This window comes from Chondrus crispus, genomic scaffold (assembly GCF_000350225.1).
Source record: "Chondrus crispus Stackhouse genomic scaffold, scaffold_11, whole genome shotgun sequence".
NCBI lineage: Eukaryota > Rhodophyta > Florideophyceae > Gigartinales > Gigartinaceae > Chondrus > Chondrus crispus.
Window position 1 is genome coordinate 247,740 of NW_005178983.1, and position 14,446 is coordinate 262,185.

Here is a 14,446-nt window from a genome sequence, read left to right on the forward strand (position 1 = left end):
AACATATGATTTGCGTCGGCGCTTTCCTGTGAACTTGGTCCTCATCCAATGGTACGCAGCCCCAGCCACGACGACAAACGAATCGGAGTCCGAAGATGTTCCTAATGTCGAAGAGCCTGGGGATCGTGTCGTCATGATGTGCTATGTGTGGACGCTTACTCAGCTTATAAGGGTCCATGGGATCATAGTGCAGGAGTGAGTGACAGTTGGTCGCTACAGCGAGCGCGGCGGGTCAGGTGTCAACTCTCCAAGATTAACATACATTTCTAGTTGGCACTCTCCTCGTACAGGAGAGTGCATTTTGTTTAGTGTACGTCGGGAAGGGCATTTAAGGACCCTACGGCAAGCCCAAAGTAAAGGGTTACCATTGACACGAAGACATCGACTCCCCCAAGGTTTACAGAAATTTCTGTTTATCCTGCAGGCAAGCTCTTGGAAATTGTATGTGTTCATTTCAGTGTGTTTATGTTCAATAAGACTCGTGCACGTGTGTACAATCAACAAAACATGGCAGATTTAGGCCAGGAAGAAGGTGGAGGAAATAGAGAGGTTCAAGGTCGAAGCGCTTAGTTCCAGCCGATCGCTCACCCGGTACTGCGCAGTTTTGATCCAAGGAAGGTCTCAGCTTTTTTGCGAGAGTACGCACGCTACAAGAACGAGGTAGAAGAGAAGAGCAAGGAAGTGCATTCAATGATGGCAGCCTCGTTCAAGGTATGCATAGAACGCTCCAGATTGGAGAACATGCACTTCCTAGGAAAATTTGATGATATCGCTCCGAATACTGGTGTCGATGAACTGACATCTGAAAATATAGAGCAATTCATAGAAAGCATTGTCACGCATGACGATGAAGCTGAAGTAGACCCAGCAGTGATAGAGGAGGCCTTGAAGGGAATCAAGGTGGCGATGACGATCGCTGATCCTCAGGCCCGAATGATGGAGTTCGTGAATGATTTTTTCGAGAGACTTGAGAGTGTTGGATATGTAGATTTCAGAGAAAGAAACCCGGAGAAGACAGTCAAGCTCATTCAATCAAGTTTGTTCCCATTTAATCTGAAGTCAGCCATGGCTCAGCACCTAGAATACCAAGAAGGGCTGAGGCGAAATGTTCGCACTTACCTAAAGATTCTACTGAAAGAAGCCACCGTCCAGAATAAGGCTAGAGAAAATTACCAGGCCACCGGAAGGGATAAGCGTCTAGCCGATAAAGCAGGAAAGGGTAAATATCCTTTAGTCGTCGTGAAGCACAAAGTCGGAAGCACGGATTCGAAAGGACTTACCGGTACAAAGCAAGAACCGGAATGCCTCAACCCAGACTGTACCGGCAAACATAGAGTCAAGAACTGCCCAAACACATCAAAAGATCTAGCAAGGAAGCTGCTAAAAGATTTTTTGACGGACAACAGAAGGCAGCAAGGAAAATTGGCGGCGAAGGAACGAAGGATGATAGCACCCACTTTTTGGGAACATTCGCTGGTAAAGTACTATCTGTTATGTGCACAGACGTCGGATCGGATATAAATCTGATGTCAGGAGAAACCCTGATCGAGCTAATTCGAGCAAAGGCAGATATGACAGTCACGAAATTGGAGCGTCCGAGGAAGTATAAAATGGCTGCTTTAAAGGCCCAGGATGGCACGGAGGTCTACATTGAATGTGATCGCAAAGTTGTGGTCAACACAGAGATTCAAATAAGGCACGCCAAGTGCCTCATGGTGCAGAACATGTCGTGGCTAGTTACTGCTCAAGATATAATTGAACCCCTTATTGGTCGTCCAACTCTGGAAGCACTTGGCTTGGACATGAAAGACGTTCTAGAGGCTGCAGTGGATGGTTTCAATGGAGTTGTCGACGCAAGAACGATGTTGGCAGGAGAAGATTATGAGAACGGAACTGTTGCCCGACTACTGGCTTCAGGCATATACAAGTCTGAACGAAATTCTTCTGGCATGTATCACTCTGACCGGGGATTTTCGGACGATGCAGAAGCAGAATACCGAGACGACTGGCTAGACCTCGGTATTGATACGGACATTGAAATGCGGGATGCCGTTCAGAACGCCATGGATAAGGCTAAGCAGAATGGGTTGTCAGAGGCTGGCGGAGAGCAGCTCAAATCATTACTGGCCAGATATCGGGACACACTCCGGATTCGCCTGGGGCCTGATCAACCGGCCAAGGTAGAGCCCACGAAGCGTACTCTAAAAGACGGAGCAGTACCATTCATGGCCAAACCAAGACGCTTCACGGCAGAGCAGAGATGTTTTATCAACAAGTATGTCGGCAAGCTGAAAGAATTCGGGTTCGTAAAAATCAACACACATTCCATGTGGGCAGCGGCACCAGTTTTAGTACCAAAACCTGCCCCAGCAACACAGGAAGGTCAGATTTATGATAAATTTAATAAAAGCAATGATGTTGCTATTTTTGGGGCCAAAAAATGCTGGATTTTTGCCAGCAATGAACGGTGGCCCGTGGGTCATTGGTTCGCGGGCAGCCATATTTTGCCAGCTTTTTTGGCCGTTCCCATTCAGCACGGGGATGAGGGGCGTTTCTGGTTCCGGCCAGTGACTGGACCAGAATTTTTGCTGGAGTACCATAGTTGTAACGGAAATGTTTTTTTGATACCTCGATGTAGCAAAGTGATGTGCTATTCTGCTGCCTACTAAACCAGCGCTTGCCCGTGATGTCCTTAACCTTCACGTGCTCGTACCAGAATAAGCTCATGCCTAACCCGCGCTAGTACCAGAGGCGTTCATCGACCTTTTCACGTTTTCTCAACTGATTGAGTCCTCTCGCCATCATTTTTCCTTTGCTTCCCGACTTTGCGCATCTTGTGTTCCTACTGAGGCTCAATGACCCCGCGAAAAAGGTCTGGGAAGAAGGCAGGGCGTGCTCATTCGCGTTCTGCGGCCATGAAACCCGCTGCTTCAGGCAATCAGCGAGGCCGCTTGTCTCAGCAGAAGGGACCCCTGACATCTCGGAAGTCTAACAGCCAAGCGCCTGGGGCTCAGGTCCCCGCGGAACGCCGGTCATCTCCTCGTGTTGCGGCCGAAGCTACTCCCGCAGCGGCTGGGCAGGAATCCCGGCGGGTTTCAAGCAATACAGTCAGGACACCCCAAGGCAGTCCGCCATCTCACACGTGCTCGCTTCCCGTTCGAAGTCAGGGAAGTGGTCCGTCTGATGCAGCACCTCCGCGTGCGGGCAAGCGCAAGCGCGCCATCGGTTCGTCTCCGGGTGAAGACTTTTCCCTTTTGTTCGGGGATGGAGATCATGGCGAGGAAGATGAACACACAGAACGCAAACGGGCGAACCGTCAGTTGCTCGAGCTCCATGGACGCGAGCCAGAGGAGTTCGTCGACGAGAGTGTGCAGGCTAGTGCAGCAGAGATGGACGGGGTCGCCGAAACTCAAGATGTGGAAGACGTCGTCGTTCCCACGCGTCGTGAGTGCATGGCAGGTTCCTTGCCGAGTCAGCCCCGGGGCCCCCATTTGGCTCGAGCACTTGGGGAAGACTCTAACCACGGAGTACTTCGAGTCATGCGGGAACTGCATGCTCGTTTGGAGAAGCAGCTCGCCATTGAAAAAAAGGAAATTCTGGGTGCAATCAAGGCTGTATCTTCTCGTGTCTCAACCTTAGAGCGGACGTTATCACGCTGCCAGGACGCCGTCAACATTGTTCTTCTGAATTCCGCCCTGCCGAAGACAGGAAAAGCAGCCGAGAAGGCCTCTTTAAACGACCTCCTTAGGCCTATGGAGGACATCTTCGCAGGGAAATTCATGTGCATTATCTTCACAAGAGCGTTGATAAATTGCACCATGAGAGTTCTTCCTCAGAGAAAGGAAGCGAGTGAATCCTTAGAGGGTGTGAGTCGTGACACACAATTTTCCAAGCTTCAATTGGACGTCAATAGTTCCGAAGTGTTGGGGTTCGGACTTTTACTTGTCGAGGTCCTTTTGTGGAAAAGGGACCCAAGCGAGGAGAAAACCGAGGAGCTGCTGGGTACGAAGCAAGCTCGTCAGTATGTGGTCCTGCGAAAGGCTTGGGGAAAGAGCTTGATTGCAAATGCAATGAACAATCCGAGTATTGGGACGAAGTCACTCGAAATGGTACATCCGAACATCCGCGGGAAGCTGAAGACCGCTGAGAAACCTTTTTGGCTGAGGCCGGGCTACATAACAATGAGCACAGTCGAGTCTTTCTTCAACGAAGAATTTGCTTCAACGGCCATCAAGAAGGCCCGGCGTGTGACTCGGCGTCGAAGCGATAAGATGGGCGAAGATGAGCCAATTGGATTCATCAAGGACGAAGACATTAGGGTTGAGATCGTTCGCCGCGTTTTCAAGATAGGTAATCAGTTTCTGAACAAGTCCAGGGAGCTTGGGCGGAAATCCTTCTTTCAAAACTTCTCATATGTTTTCCAAAGTCAAGTGGGAGTCTCATTCCAGTATGAGAATCCACCCCGCCCGCACATGAACCTCCAAGATATCCCAGACGGAACCTGTCGTACTGCTATGAAGTCGGTCGCTGAGGTGAACCCCCTGAATTTGATAGCATGGAAGAAGCTGATTTCTGAAAGCGATCCCTTCATATTTATCACTACGTATGACGTTGAGACGAAAGACAAGGATGGAAGGAAGGAGACTCAAAAAATTGTTATCCGACTCAATGCCATGCACGTCGCCTTGAAGTTCTTGGTGGCTTTTACCAGGTGTGGCAGTGATGAAGACCTCTATTCAATATCCAAGGAATCCTTTCGTGTGATTTACATGACTGCTGTCCTGTTTCGGGAGATCATGCTGATGAAGGTGATCGAGGCGAGGGGTGCATTTTCTCGAAACGAGCAGATATTGCATGAAGTGGATGGCCAGGATCACCACAATGGATCATGGCGGTCGCGACTGAGATCGCTCTACTCAGATCTTTTGACTGAAGGACAGGGAGAAAAGCGGGGTGAGCTTCCACAGCAACTGTCCAGTATTTTGAAGGAGAAGCTAGTGATGTCCGTAGATATGTACAACTCCGTGCACGATCCCCCGGTCCGTTCAGGTTCACATCACGAGGATAATGATGATCTGAGCGTGGTGGATGGTGAGGATGAAATCCAGGCGGATCAAGTCGAAGACGATGAGGATGTGGTCATGGTCCACGACTTCGATTTATAAGGGGTCGTATTTGATGTGATAGTGAAACTTCTTAGTTCACCACAGTGAAAAATGCGTAAAGCGGGAGACTGCTGTAGCATGAATGAATTGAGTTTACTTAAAGAGGCCCAGAACTTTGGCAACAGTGATGAATTGCTTCACATGGGCAGACCCTTTGATAGAAATGAATGGGACATGCACTTCAAGTACTCCTAGTACGTCGCTGCGATTTACATCAGCAAATATAGACTGACAAGGATTGGATTGAAGATTCCATCGCAGGTAGAACGACTCCTTCCGGTCCGATGGTCCGCTGACCACTTTTTCAGCACTCATTACCTTGGAAATGCGTTCTTGGAAGTTAAGCTCTGATAGTCTTATGTCTTCCAGTGGATAGGAGTAGGTCTGCTCTATGGAATCCCAAGTGCAATCCCGACGAAATACAACGTGCCGTTGTTCATCCTCGTCATCCCTTATAACAGCAAGAGAATCTCCAATTGTCATATAGCACGGGTCAGAAAGAGATTCGGTGTTGGGACCGGCCATACAGCCTATCACTCTGGCAGATACATAATTGTCGGTACCTTTTTCCAGCCTTTTTGCGATGATCACGTCTCTGACAACTTGCGGTGATGCTGGTCCGAGTGCTTCTGACAAGTCTAGGAAGCTCCTAAAGTATATACTCGTCTCCTTCACAACTGATTTCCGGCACATATAATCTTCCGGAAGAATAGAAACCTTTGTTCGTAGCTGAGCTTTGACTCTTTCGGATATAGAATCAAACTGGAGCAATGTGCAGTCTGCTCGCGCCTTAAATGAGTGTTGTACAAACCACTTCGTCCCACGGGTTATTTCAACTGGGGTAGGACGTGTCGGTGTCTTGAGTAACCAATGCTCTAGACGCAACGAAATAAACTTAAGAGGAATATTGGAGCCTGCATCAGAAATGAGGAGCGGATTCTGAGTCCATAGTGCAGTCGTAATCGAGGATTGCTGTCCTTTCACCACTTCCTCAAGATACTGAAGGCGTCTGGAAAGAGCATTTAGTTCACGAGTATCTTTGATTGTATTCTGGTCAAGTGAGACAGTCGTCGTGTGGTTAACCTTCTTGCATTTTTCTACCATGGCACTACCTGGAGCATAGTCCATATCATCTGCATCCATCGATGCGCTTGCCACGTCTGAGCTTGCGCTGTTATCCAATCGCACGGATGTATCTTTGAGTCTCCAGCTAAACTTTTGTCCATCTTGTACAAACTCGTTTCCCTCCTTGAAAGTAACCTTGCTTTTACATGCCCTGAATCCAAACGCTGCCTTGTATTGAATGGTCCCTTTGAGCACCTCTCGACGATCATCATGAAAGTAGTTGAGACTAATGACTGTTGCTGGGAACCATGCCTTGCTTTCTTCTTCATTCTCCAAGGTATAGTAGACCTCTATATCACTCCCGAATTGGAGGCCATTGAAAAGATCTGATACCATTATCAACTGGGGGATGGTATCGTCCTCTGTTAATTTCCCTTGGAAAGTGATACTTGAGAAATTTGTTTGAAATATATACCGAAGACTAAAGAGTTGGGGGTAACCATTGGAACGTAGTCAGTATATAGACATATGTGTTTTTTGTGAAATCGATATTTTTGTAACGGTCACATTTAAAGATGCACGGCTCTGTGCAGCATCTAAATACCATGGGACTTAGACGTGCAAGTGAACAGCTGGGTATGGGCTCCAAAGGTACCGACATCATCCAGTCCGGATTGCTTTGAAAGTCAGTCATGTGTCATTGAATTACTGTTCTTTTAATCATAGTTGCTTTAGATTTAATTGTGCAATGAAGATAGAAGTGTCACTACAGAGTGATGATGATACTGTTCTCGCTATTGAAAGTATGATTTACCCAGTACCTACTCTTGGATGTCGTCCTCATCGGTGCCCTTCCTCTGTGAATCACTGTCACCACTAGAATCACTTGAGCGGTAATCAGAAGAAGAGTTCGGGACCGTTTAGAATTAGGCCTCAAGCCAGATTTTACACACGGTAACGTACGGACCCTACGTGTCCGTACCGGTCTTTATATCAAGGAGGGAGAAAACTCACCCTCAGAATGGGTGACCGTGGAATAAGGCCAGGCACGGTGTGTACAAGTGGTGCTAGTGAACCCTACGGACGCCGAAAAAAGAAACGAATATCAAATCATTGCATTAGTCATATGAAACTGCAGTACGTAAACGAACTTTATTGCGTTTGAGGACTACAAGTGAACACGAATATTCGTCAGAATCCTCCCGCCTGGTGAACGCGCTCGAGCAACACAAGCTTGCGATATACATTATAATGCCCTAGAATCCCGTCCTAAGGATGCGGGGCGCAGAGGCACCGTTGTTGTAATGATGGTAATTCCGGTCCAGATGGAAAATGGCGTTAGCTGAACTTCATGCCACAGCGCGTTGCGCATGACTTTTCATTTTTCGGGCTGAGGTTGGAAAGGGTGGGGATATTGAGAAAGCAATGAGTCGGCTGCCTGGAGCCCGCGATTACCTTGGTTTAAAAATAGCCCGAAGATTGCGTACGCTTAATGATGGCACCTCCGCATATGCACGTTCTGGGGAAGGCCGGGGTTGGGTTTCGGCTCGGCGTTCTCGACGGCCGCTGGTTTCTAAAAGGGAGAAAATGTCCGAATACTTCCTGCGTCGCGCGACACAGTCCTTGCTGTATAAATTTGCATCGGATTTAAAGGCAATGTTTACGTATTTGAACCGGATGCGTCCTGATATCAGTGGCAACTGATCACGGGCCGGCGAAGAATGCCGTCCGACATAGTCATTGCTGTAAAAATTTGCAATATTTGGGGTGCAAATTTTGAGATTTGGGAGCTGTGATCAGTCGCCACTGATCGCAGGCCGGCGAGGGGTGCCGTCCGTCACCGTCCTTGATGTAAAATTTGCAAAATTTGGATGGTATTGAATTGTGATTATACTTTGGTGGGAAATGATACCTAGTGTCGTACGGCACCCCTCTCAGGCATGTGATCAGCGGCGGCTGATCACACGACGCCAACGGAGAGTTAGAACTAATTAAAATACGTAAATAATGCATTTGCACAGGATACAGAAAGTACAGCAGGAACACGTATACGTTTGTTCAAAAATGATGCAAATATGCAGCAGGGTCATGAAGACAACTGTGTTTCGAGAAGTACGCAAATTTTTTACAGCAATGACGGTGTCGTACGACACCCTTGCCGGCCTGTGATCAGTGGCCACTGATCACAGCTCCCATCCTGCAAAATTTGCCACCAAATTTTGCAAATTTTATACAGCAATGACGATGTCGTACGACACCCCCTGCCGGCCTGTGATCAGTGGCCACTGATCACAGCTCCCCACTGATCACAGGTCCTAACTCTCAAAATTTGCATCAATATTTTGCAATTTTATACAGCAATGACGGTGTAGTGCGACACCCCCTGCCGGCCTGTGATCAGTGGCCACTGATCACAGGACGCAACCCACTTCACAACCACCTTTTTCAACGTCCACCTCTCATAGACAAACAAGTATTTATAAGTGCCGACAATTCGTGTCCGCCCCAGTCACTGAAAAAGCGTCGCTTTCGTACGACAACAACGCATCTTCACGAATACTGCAGAGAAAATGGGACTACAATATAGAGTATAGGGAAGGAAACCCCAAAAATCTTTTTAAAGACACTTGTTTACATAAACAGATAGAGGGAAGAGGAGATGCAGCCAGAGAGGCGGAGAGGGAGCGATAGAGAGAGAGAGGGATACAAGGAAGAGAGATGGACACAAATATAGAGAGATGGACACACACATAGATAGATGGTCACCATAAAGAATTGGATAAACATAAAGAGAGATGGGTATAAACATAGAGAGAGACAGAGACAGAGACAGACAGAGAGATACAGAGGGAGAGACAGAGCGGTTTATCCAACCATTTGTGCAATCGGTGGTATGCACTCCATTTATTGTCCAGCTAGGCATTATGGAATTCTAAAGGAGGTGATGGTTACTTAGTCAATATCGTGCCACCGTTAATTTTCTCAAACAATTAGACCAATGGCAGTAGGATGACTAATTCTACTTTAGTGGTCCTTGTCTACTTTACGAGCGGTCCTGGGCGAGTAAGGTGATTCCTTACCGGCTCAGGTGCACCTTGTCAATAAACAAACACTTTCATATGTGATCTTCGTGATCCCCTCACACAACTCACACAAAGCCATCACAAAATGCACACTGCCATCACAAAATGCACATTATCAGTGTGAGAGTTTTTATTTCAAGGTTGACGTTTGAGAGTCTTGAGATGCGTCTCACAAAACCGTCACAAAAGATTCACGAAAATGTGTGATGTTTGAGACGATTTTTGTCATGATCACAAAACGTTCTCAAAAAGTGCTACAATTCAACAAATATTCACAAACCATGTGTGACGAATAAGAAGATGGCGTGAGACGAATGAGATGAAGGCGGCGAAAAGAGCAAAACTCTCACAAATCGTCACACAAATCGTCTCACTTTTTGTGACGCCCTAAATCGTCACAAAACGGAGCACAGGAATATAGTGCCATCCCCCCAATAGTGCCATAGCTAGAGGTATGTCGCGCTATAGCACTTTATCGTAGGAGGCACTGTATACGATTCCGTATCACAGTCGGCAAATCATCATCCACCAGCTTGTCGCCACGTGTAAAACATTGCGTTTTGGTCACCACGTGTAATACATTGCATATCGATCCACACGTGTAATACATTGCATTTGGGTCCACACGTGTGATGTGTTTGTCGCGCGACAAGATCTACAAAAGCTGTATGGGTGGCTACCCATACTAGAATCAACCTCTAAAAAATTAACAAAAATTAATCTAGTTCCAGTATGGCTGGCCAGCCATACAGCTTTTGTAAATCTTGTCGCGCGACAGCCATTACATATTACAGGGTCGCTCAATAGTGCCTACTTTAGTAGTGTTTCACTCTTTATAGTGCTATGGCTCACTCTCTGGCACAGGTTTTCATACGCTCACATGTATCATCCGGCATGGTTCAGTACTCAAAGGATGAAGTTATTTAGTTGTGTTATACAGGCTTTGTTGTGTTTGTGTTAGCAGTGTGCATTGTCCCCAAATATATGTATTTGAGCCTCCTTTCTATAGTGCCAACCTCCTAATAGTGCCATAGCTAGAGGTATGTCACGCTATAGAACTATATCGTAGGAGGCACTGTATACGATTCCGTATCATAATCGGCCAATCATCATCTACCAGCTTCTCGCACGTGTAAAACATTGCGTTTTGGTCACCACGTGTAATACATTGCATTTTGGTCGCCACGTGTAAAACATTGCATATCGATCCACACGTGTAATACATTGCATTTGGGTCCACACGTGTGATGTGTTTGTCGCGCGACAAGATCTACAAAAGCTGTATGGGTGGCTACCCATACTAGAATCAACCTCTAAAAAATTAACAAAAATTAATCTAGTTCCAGTATGGCTGGCCAGCCATACAGCTTTTGTAAATCTTGTCGCGCGACAGCCATTATATGTTACAGGGGGGTTGCTCAATAGTGCGTACTTTAGTAGTGCTTCCCTCTATATAGTGCTAGTTATTTAGTTGTGTTATACAGGCTTTGTTGTGTTTGTGTTAGCAGTGTGCTTTGTCCCGAAATATATGTATTTGAGCCTCCTTTATATAGTGCCATCCCCCCAATAGTGCCATAGCTAGAGGTGCTTGTCATTCTTGACATTGTGAGCGCGAAAGACGCGAGGAAAGTATATTGAGGGGTGCTGTTGCGGCAATTCTACCGCGGAGCACCGAGCGACCTGTAATGACGGGAATCCACCCGTATTCTTTTACTCCTCACAAGTCTGCTGCCTCCCCCTTCCTATCTTCGGGGATGGCTTCTTAAGTACACGTTCCCCGGGATGAGTCGGCTATCCCCAACCCTCCCTCCCGTAATTTCCCCTTCGATCCAGCTTCCCCTTGCCCCACCGGTAGCCACCCCCTCGTGCCATTTTCCCTTCGCGCCCTCGGCCGGCGACCTGCGCGGTCTTTCTGCCCCTGCCCGAGCCCCGTGCGGCCTATGGTTTCCCTTCGTCTCCCCGATGGCTGGCACCCCCAATTCCCCGCGCGTGCTGTCTCGCTCCCTCCTTCCCGTCTTTCGCTTGCCCGTCCTTCGGCGGTATACGGATGCGCTCCGCCCCGTGGTACGCGTGTCCAGCCGCTACCTGGCAACCGAATGCCTCGTAACACTGCTTGAGACACACAGCAATCTCACAAAACTGGGCTTCGTCTCGTTGAAAAATTACGGAAGATGGTTGGTGTGGCATTGAAATTGAATTTTTTCATTCTTTTGAGATTGACCGGTGTTTTGAGTAATCCCACGACCTCAAATTGACCAAGCAAAGTCCCAGGGCACACATCAGTGCAGATTGCAGCACAAGCAGTTGAGGACACCAAGTACAGCTTTTCGGCTCCAGCTTCAAGTACGTCTTGCCGGACGTGCACAGCAGTCAGAAAACAGTCATAGAGGCTTCGTGAGACTGGAGTCTTGAAGCATTCAAGCGTCACCCTAGAAAGGCTGCACTCCAGAATACATTTTGCTTGCTTTGCATCATTCTCACCTCCAATCAATCGTTTTGGGAATAGGCCAGGCTGGTCGTATTAGAAGAAATCCCTCCGTGTGTAATCATGGCTTCTCAGAAGACAGCGTTTGAAGTCTCGAGCCCATTGGCGAGACCCATGAATTCACGCATTTCTGTGCAACTCCAAGAGAGCCCGTGCCAAGCACTTCAGAGTCGCAGGACACAGAAGGTCACAAGGCAGAATATCGATGCAAATGGAAGTGGACAAAAGCAGTAAGCAACGAGATAACTCCAAACCCCGGCAGACTCATATTTCCCCGGAATTGGCAAATCAAGCCATTAATGATGCTATTACATACTCAGGTGGGGACGTTGTGGTTATGGCTAGAACCTGTGCAAGTGGATTTTGTGATGCATTACAACAATGCTATGGTTCAGAAGAAATATCAGATGTGTTTACTGCTTGCGGCTCAGGTTTAAACGGCTTAATTGGATTGCAAGTCGCTGTAGAGCTGCAGAAGAGAGGTTATGCACCAGCGGTCTATGCTGCAGAGCAATCTAAGCATGCTAATTTCCGATATGTCTGCGATGAAGCCGGAATCGACTTGCACGACTTCATTCCCAGCACGCTAGAGTTTTATTATGACATCGTTGTAGATGCCTTGCTTGGAACTGGCTTTGATGGGGGGGACATTCGACAACAGTACTGGACTGTTTACGAGATGCTAATCTCAACTCGGCTTGCGATTGTGAGCCTTGATGTACCATCTGGCTGGGATCTTTCGACGGGTCCAAGAAAAATTGATGTGACAGCAGATTCGTTTATCAAACCCGAAGTGCTAGTGTCTTTAGAAGCACCAAAGCTTGGATCAAATGTGTTTGCCGGGGGCTACCACTTTATAGCTGGTCGACATCTTCCTCAAAGCTACTTTTGGAAAAGGGAATCTCTGTTCCGGCTTTTCCCGGCGAGGAGTCAAACTGCGTGCTCATGTCAAGTAACCCGTTTCGCTTCGAAGGTGCTAATGGAGAGACATATGGGCGACCTGGACAATTCAATGCCACGCTCTACACGAAAAACCCTACCCGAGAATGGGTCGATATTGACAAGCACGATGACCTGTGGGACGAACTAGACTAGCATTAGAGTGTGCTCAGTGAGTTTAAGAGTGGAAATCATTGTCAAGTGCTATACAGGGACTCTAGCTGCGAAAAAACGCTGTCTACTGGCCAACTTTTTTGCTTAACGCGACGCGCCACATAATGTAATTCGACGTGGCCTGCGTCAGCGCGGAAGCTGTGACTTTTCCTGTTTGTCGCCATACGAACCCACACGCAACACCGGTGACACAGGCGGAGGCCATGTATCGAACGTTTGGCGGGTCATATCCAAGTTTTGATTTCCCTAAGTGTGCAATGCCGAAGGCACCAGACGCGATGAGTAGTGCAGATATGGACCCGTGGCCTAGGCGTTGCTCCAACATATTCTGAATCATACCCCTAAATATAAGCTCCTCGGTAACGCCGTTCATGAATATGCCTAGGAAAGTGGCGGCTTCTTTGGCCGCGTCTAAACGAGGTGGCGTCTTGACGTCAGCAAACTGGGTTAGGGCGGCAAGTGGAACGGTGATGAGATCAGAGGCAGCACCCACAGCTAGCGCTATCAGCACATCGACTGGGGTTACCTTGAAAGTGTAGCCCAAGTCACGAGCGTGGGCCGGCTTTGAAAAGGGCGTAGAATTGTGAAGCAGTTCACGACTGTCAAAGCTGCGGTGAACAAGCCCCAGGCTGTAACCTTTCCAGTCGGTGATATGTCCGATGACAACAGCTTAAATTCCAGTGGAAGCCAGATGCAAAGAACGGTAATCAGGTCGGCCATTTCGGAGCGAAGCGATGAGTGGTCGTCTGGCTTTGTGAGCTGAAGCAGTGACGGGATGAGGATATACGCTACGTAAATTGCCAATATAGGGACTGCGCGGCGGCGACCGTCCATGATGTTGGGTGCACCGGCGAGGCACACTGGAACCAAAACTAATAGCACCGTCCAAGCTGCTTGCCATCCATGTCCAAATTCGTTGACAAATGTCGAAGAAGAGTAAGCCAGGAATAAAAGAGTCCAGCACATCGAGGCTGAGGACTCCAAAGTATGGGCTCGGCCGCCTGGTTCTGGCATTTTTGGAAAGCCGCGGTCAGTCATTGGCTCCATGCTGAAGGATGGAACGAAGATTCTACTCGAACAGTGAAGTACAACACGGTTGAAGCTGTTTCAAATGTCTCTGCGGTAGCCGGAAAACGCTCTTGTAGAAAGCAGGGTTGCCTTGAGCACTTTGTCGTTGCTCGCTGCGATTTTTGCGTTTCTAAAAGGTTTACTAGGAAGGTACTCTTGCTGGGCCTTGCACGTGTTCGGGTGTGTGTGAACATCCGCACACGTTGCAGACTTACAGTGTATGCAGGCGAAGTAGGGGGGGGTTTCTCTGGGCAGAACGGACCGGTTGCAGGGGGGGTCGCTCAATTGTGCCTACTATAGTAGTGCTTCCCTCTATATAGTGCTATGGCTCGCCCTCTGGCACAGGTTATCACAAGCTCACACGTGTATCATCCGGCATGGTTCAGTACGCAGTACAGCTATCCATGCTGTCTTAAAGGAGACCCTGACCAAAGGATGTTGTGTTATGCAGGCTTTGTTGTGTTTGT

At 48.0% G+C, this 14,446-nt stretch overlaps 2 protein-coding genes; one reads left to right on the top strand and one right to left on the bottom strand.

Moving 5' to 3' along the window:
- The first annotated feature begins 12,003 nt into the window (after positions 1-12,003).
- Positions 12,004-12,888, top strand: CHC_T00001716001 (hypothetical protein). The gene has a single exon (XM_005712836.1). It carries the CDS (start codon positions 12,004-12,006, stop codon positions 12,886-12,888), a length of 885 nt encoding a protein of 294 aa, XP_005712893.1.
- CHC_T00001717001 (hypothetical protein) lies at positions 12,889-14,173 on the bottom strand. XM_005712837.1 is given in 2 exon segments: positions 12,889-13,945; positions 13,946-14,173. The coding sequence occupies 1 exon segment, from the start codon at positions 14,171-14,173 to the stop codon at positions 13,946-13,948; it is 228 nt and encodes a 75-aa protein (XP_005712894.1). The 3' UTR covers positions 12,889-13,945.
- Between the last annotated feature and the right edge of the window lie 273 nt (positions 14,174-14,446).